Raw genomic sequence first — 6,918 nt, 5'->3', positions numbered from 1 at the left:
ATTAAATATAAACACCTAGAAAAATCTTGATATGAACGCTGAGAGTGAGTGAGTGAGTGCTTGGGGTTTAACGTCGTACTCAACAATTTTTCAGTCATATGACGACGAAGGAATCATTAGGATGCATGTACATGTAATGTGCCTCCTTGTTGCAGGACGGATTTCCACCGCTCTTTTATTTAGTGCTGCTTCGCTGAGACGACTTACCGAAGGCAAGTAAGCCGCCCCACCCAAGCCATTATACTGATACGGGTCAACCAGTCATTGCACTATCCCCTTCATGCTGAACGCAAGCGAGGAAGTTACAACTTCCTCTTTTAAAGTCTTAGGTGTGACTCGATCAAGGATTGATCCTGGATCTACCGGGCCCGAAGCGGACGCACTACCAACTGTGCTATCCAGGCCGGTCCTGAACGCTGAGAAATATTCTTAAGAACATAACAAACAATGTGAAATCTATGTACATATATGTTGTTACTTGTACGACTAGTCCCACATAAATACATGTATAAGCTTTAAGCTAATACTTGTTTGGTAGGGGCTTTCCATAAGAATCAGTCTGCTCATGTCGACTCTCTCGCCTTCGTTTTCGCAATTTAACAACCAGAAACACAATGACGACAATCACGACACCGCCCCCTATTATACAGCTGATGGAAATTCCTATCATTGCTCCCTCAGTCAGGGTGTTTCTTCGGGATCCTGGACGATACACTTCTTGAGGGTACTCTAACCTTGGAGCTGAATACATAACAAACCATTCTTTGAAAAATCTATTCTAGATTTGTTAAACTTCATATAGGATTTACTTTCACATTTTTCAAGACACATTTTTATGTATTGGTTTTATAAATATGCAACTTTACACACAATGTATTAGAGAATTATCATTTAAAATACCCTAATTCTTTACCCTTTTCAACTGCCTCTGTAACCAATATTTTGAAACATCTCGTAGGGAAATAACCTGCACAGTATCGTGAAGCTTGCATCATTAGTGACACAAACAAATCATTTTTGGTGTCATTTTCATAAATTATTGTATGCGTAAATGATACTGAAAAATTTGCTTTACAGGTTGAAAATTTACAGCACTGGAATTATCCGTTTTTTAAAACATTAATTTGCAACTGCATCTAGTTAATGTACAATTCAACACATATTTTATGCCATCATCAAATTATTCAGAGATATATTTATTTTCATTATAACTTTACCAAAGTATAAATATAACAAAGTTTATTATATGCCAAAGTATGTAGATGTACCTTGTAAAGCTATTTATAAAGTCACATTTAATGCCAGCAACCATTTTAAGCCCAAAAATAACATGTACCTGGACAAGGAATTTCTTTTCAGTAACAACATTATAGTATTTTACACAAATGAAAAGTGAATATTATTAGTTACATGGTTACTCAGTGATAGGATACACAAATATATGGTGTCAATAATCCTCATATTATGTGAGGCATATGAAGATTACTGACACCATATATTTGCGTATCCTAACACGGAGTGACCATGTAACGAATATATCCTACAAAGGCCCATCAATGCAGAAGAACGATGTATAGGTGAATCGCTTCAGCGATGTGACCATCGTTGTACCCTAACAAAGGGAGATAACTTACTCAACAGACACGTTTGACGTCTGCAGGATTCGAGAATATATCTGTACCCCATGTGACCATTGTTGTTCAATGAAATGCAGAGTATTTCGTCTGATGCAGGATAATAACACTGATTAGTGTCACATGGCAAGAGAAAGATTTTAATAGCAACCCAAGAAGAGAAAGTCATACTCACAATCATTGGTGGTGATTTGTATATTGAACTGATAGGCATGTGATGCTGTTGAAATCTTGCCCAATCGTAAAGTCATTTCTCCACCTTCCAGCACATAGACTTCGTTACTTGATGTGTAGCAGTCAAAGATCCACTGTGAATACATAACATAATCACAAAATAATACGTGGTATAAAACTGAATACTTTTCACTGATTGACAGACTCTTCCAAATATCACAAGCACAGAGTCAGCTCCCAATATCTGCAAAACACTGGCCACTGCTAATCAGCACTATAATATTATTTCATGGGACTTTTCCCCAACTAATTCCTCTGCTGCATAAATTCTAGCATACTAAATGGTTATTAGTTGGTAAAACAAATATCAGGTAAAGATATATGTGATCTACTTAAATTCACACATCATGATAATGTGATATTTGATTTGTTTACTGCAGTAGGGTGATTAGTTGGTGAAAAATTCACCAAAAATTATAGGAGAGTAAAGGTGAATAAATTTGTGAACATTTTCCACACTTGCATAGTATATGAATGTTTCATTCCCACATGCAACTGCTGTGTGCTAGATCATGAAAACAGCAGATAATTTTTCATGGTAATCAAGCTCACTTTCACCTTACTGACAAAAAATCATGCATTTTTGATATGGTCAACAGTTCCACGGTGGTCAGTCTTGCATAAAAGCAAAATACCAAGGTGAGCAGTACTTTTTTCAACATAGAGAAAGGGCATTCATTTCCATATTTACACAGAGGTCAGTCCACAATTTTCCACGACGACAATGCACCAATGTACTGAGTAACTTTAAGTGATAATGTTTTTTCAAAGAATCATTCTATGATGTGAAAAAGCCAATGTGAGCAGTACACTGACCGTAACAACACGTGGTATCATTTTTCACTGTATTATTCCGTGATATGAAAATGTCAACATGAACAGCACAACATGTGTAATCCATAACATCTGTAATCATTTTTTCGACTCGGACTGCAGTATTCTATGGTAATCAATCTTCCATGGTGGAAAATATTAACGTGAAAAAGATTTTTTGGGGTAATACATGGACTGTATTTTATCCATGTCAATATTCAAAATAAGGTGGATATTTTGCTTGATCATTTGTGATACATCTGATGATGACATTATTCACTGTAAGAATATTTTATGCCAACCATTTTTATTCAGGTGAACATTTCTGATACAAATAGATAAAACATTATTCCAATCACATCCTTTCCAATAAAAAATATAAATACTGAAGATGATATATTTACACGAGCACATATTCCAAGGTGGCCTTTTTCTATCACAACCATAAGAAATGAATACCAACCCTGCTTTCGCAATTATATTCCATTGATGGCTTTTTTTCCCTACATCCACAATTAATGAAAATTGCATTTCCATGACAATATGTTGAAGATTAGCTTTTAAAATTGTTGTTTTCCTGGTTCACTGGCTCAGATTTTCTCAGTTTTCTCAGCTCGTTCATTTCCTCACAAAATTATTTGCCAGAATCTTACCTTTGGTGTTTGCAAAAACACGTTTTGATCATACACTTCCAGAGTCACCCCACAGTCATTAATATTGAAGTGTTTAGTGAACAGCCGCAGTCCTCTACTCCTTTCCCGTGCCGTAAACCTCATTATACACTCAAGGGGGCCCCCAAATTTAGTTTGACGCCCCTGGACGTCAGCGTAGACTACATCATCAGGGGTCAGCTGTATTGGGCCACTGTGGTAGCGTGTGCAATCATTGGCATTTGCAAAGTCCACTGAAATACAGCAGTATAAATACAAAGATAAACAGATAGAATCACACTACTTTGTAAAGATGCAAAAAAACCAACATATTATGACACATTTACACAATGCGAGAAAAGATTGGGTCAGATGACTCAAAAATCTGAGTTAGATAGTTTAGCTAATTCAACTCAGAAAAATGAGTCATATGACCAGATCAGTGGAGTGATGAAAGACTCCTATAAGTTTTTTGACCAACCAAGGGAGTCAACACTGTAACAAGATGAATTTCATGTCTCAGCTGATTTGGTCATATGACTCAGTTTTGTCCAACGAATTAGCTCAATTATAAAACTCAGACTTCTGAGTCAGATGACACAAACTTTTCTCTCAGTGTATTTGACATTGTTGAAGTCGACTAAATATGTGAAGAACACAAAGAAAGGTATAATTTGCCATACTATACACATAAACACTGCACATGAATACACACATGCAACATTGAAGTTTTTGACAATGTTTAAGTCAATGTACATTGTACTATTCATTTCTTTTGTTTACTTGACTGGTGTTTTACGCCATTCTCAAGAATATTTCACTTATATGACGGCGGCCAGCATTACGGTGGGAGGAAACCAGGCAGAGCTCGAGGAAACCATACCCAACCTCAGGTTGCCATCAGACCTTCCTACATACAGCTGGAGAGGAACCCTGCATGACACTCAAAATGACTGCACTGGTGAGAGGGTTCTGGGTCATTGCACCAAGCTGGCATGCTAACCACCTAGGCCACGGCAGCCCCATTGTACTACAGACAATATTACACATCACTGACAATATTATACACTGATTACATGCGATATCTAAAGATGTATTATTAACTATCAATAGATTCTGCATTTTTAATTATATATACTGATAGTTACTTTCTATACCTGTATTTCTGTAGAAAGCCTCAAAGCTATTTAATGCCAACTGATATTAATTAACACTTCTACATAAACACTTCAATGATCATATGTATATGTATTATCCTTTTCCTTGCTTTTGAGGATACACTGTATTTAGAACTTACTTGTGATGTCAGCTGCAAGGCTATTTACAACGGCAAGAGTAACCAGGTAAGCTAGGACAGGTGCCATCTCAACTGTCTTGGCCATGATTCAAGGACGGGTGATTTTTCAGGTCACATTGGACAAAATGCTACCAAAAAAAAACATCATACACATTTTAAACAAAAGTCCGTAAAAATAATAAATTATGGCTATGTACTTATAATACGTTGTCCATTATGGCACATCATATATATTCCTTAGCTGTTTATGACATACTGGTTGTTTTTGTACTCAAAAGACGATGGCGTAATCTCTATTTAAACTTCAGTTTGCCTTAGGTCTCTTTCATGTGTTATGTTTAAAAAATTTCTGAATCCCACTTTGTACACAAAATGAATATCGGTGATGTATAAATATGTAAGCCAAAACACAGTTAGATGAAAGCGATTAACCACAACCTTACCTTGAGTGAAGACGGGATATAAAGCAAAATGACAGACACTGGTAGCGCCCTCTGACGGACAGGTATGTGACTTGGACAGACCAGTTGCCCTGAGGTCATAACTGTGTAGAGGGAAGTAAGCGAGCTGACTCACCAGGTGTCGTATAGTATACCTGGCAGACCGGTTTTTCACAGTTACACCCCTTTGTTCACGTGTAAGAAGCAGATTCTAAATATACACCTGGATTAGATTACAGCTAAGTACAGTTAGTGAAATGGATATATATTTTGAGTTCAGTAAATGTACAGACTTCTAAATATACACAGGTACATACACAATTCAGTTCCAACGCAGGCACTGTACCAATGTATAGGAGAAAAAAACATAAAAAGAGTGCATATATCAGATGAAAGAGCTTGAAACTCATTTGCAAATATGGTCTTTAATTCTTTTTTTTTTCTTTCAGGAGAAAAGGGTATTCGAAACTATTTTTGTATTAAAGAGTGGCGGGGAGGGGGGGAGGCTTTTGGACTTTTCATGCACCTCTTGATATATATCGTATTTGCATTATACTGATATAAATAAGGATGCGATACACGTTTAATAAATTTATTTCAATGTGAATTTGTTGATTAGATTGAAAGATGCACCTAAATCTAATTATGATAATATTTATGAATATATTAGAAATATGGTCAAATTCAGGTTGAACTCATTTGTTAGTTGAAAAGATCAAAGTCTGACTCCATTATTATTTATTAAACATCCTCATTTAGAACATTATCACGCAGAGACAATATGTATGAAGAAGTTGTCCCGAATACTCATCATCCAAAATTGATTTCAATATATATATATATATATATATATATATATATATGCTGTAATATATAAATTTCAATCTTTAATGAAAAAGAATAGAAACTAGAGAAAAAAAATGTTTTTCCACTCCCTGACTTAAGGTTTTTTATTCACACGATATGAAATCACTTAACTTGTTCACAAAACATTATTATTATTGACTGTAGAATTCCGATACTTCAGCGGCGAAATACTTATATTCATACATATCAACGGTCAGCAGACAAAGGAACGGCATATAGATCGGCTCCGCGTTTGCACTATAACTTATCACATGAGCCGATCTATAAGAGAATCCAAGCATTGTATATTTAGGCCCTCACAACATTTTCTCTTAATGTTTCAAGTTGAAAATGACTAATAATGAGGAACTGGAAAATTAAAATTATATAATTGCAATGCTGTAAATTATAAACTTCCCGCTCCTGCCGTACGTGGGAAGGTCTCTCAGCAACCTGCGGATGGTCATGGGTTTTCCCCAGGCTCTGCTCGGTTTCCTCCCACCATAATACTGGCCCCCGTTGTATAAGTGAAATATTCTTGAATACGGCGTAAAACATCAATCAAATAAAATAAATAAATAAATAAATAAATAAATAAATACAAACTTCCCAGATTATGCCTCATTTGTATCCAGATTTTACAGTAAAATGTGAACGTGAAATGCAGAGGATATGCGGCTGTGAGAACAGCCCTGTTCTAAATGATTATTTCAACAACGGTAATTTATTTTAACAGACTGTGCCACAAAGCATATTTTATATATTTTGTTCTGAATTAGAGCCACCAAAAGCCTTTGATCTGTTAAAGTGCATGGAATGTCCTGCAAAATTCCTAATGTATGTATTCCATGCAACAACCTTCTCGCGTACACGATGATTTACATGAAACAAAGGAGAGCGGACAACCTAACGAACCCAAGCCTATTTCGAAAATACGGCAAATGTCCATTGTGAATTACTCCTTTGTTTTATTGTCATTCGTTTGAAAAAAAAAAAAAAACACT

At 35.8% G+C, this 6,918-nt stretch overlaps 1 protein-coding gene across 1 annotated transcript; it reads right to left on the bottom strand.

Annotated features, from left to right (window-relative positions):
- On the bottom strand, positions 1 to 5,116 carry LOC135471536 (uncharacterized). The gene is made up of 5 exons (XM_064750802.1): positions 5,072 to 5,116; positions 4,629 to 4,756; positions 3,335 to 3,585; positions 1,810 to 1,942; positions 1 to 741 (listed from the first exon to the last, which is right to left on the bottom strand). The coding sequence occupies exons 2-5, from the start codon at positions 4,711 to 4,713 to the stop codon at positions 521 to 523; spliced, it is 690 nt and encodes a 229-aa protein (XP_064606872.1). The 5' UTR covers positions 4,714 to 4,756; positions 5,072 to 5,116; the 3' UTR covers positions 1 to 520.
- Between the last annotated feature and the right edge of the window lie 1,802 nt (positions 5,117 to 6,918).

This window comes from Liolophura sinensis, chromosome 7 (genome assembly GCF_032854445.1).
Source record: "Liolophura sinensis isolate JHLJ2023 chromosome 7, CUHK_Ljap_v2, whole genome shotgun sequence".
NCBI lineage: Eukaryota > Metazoa > Mollusca > Polyplacophora > Chitonida > Chitonidae > Liolophura > Liolophura sinensis.
This window is presented reverse-complemented; position numbering and strand designations above follow the sequence as displayed.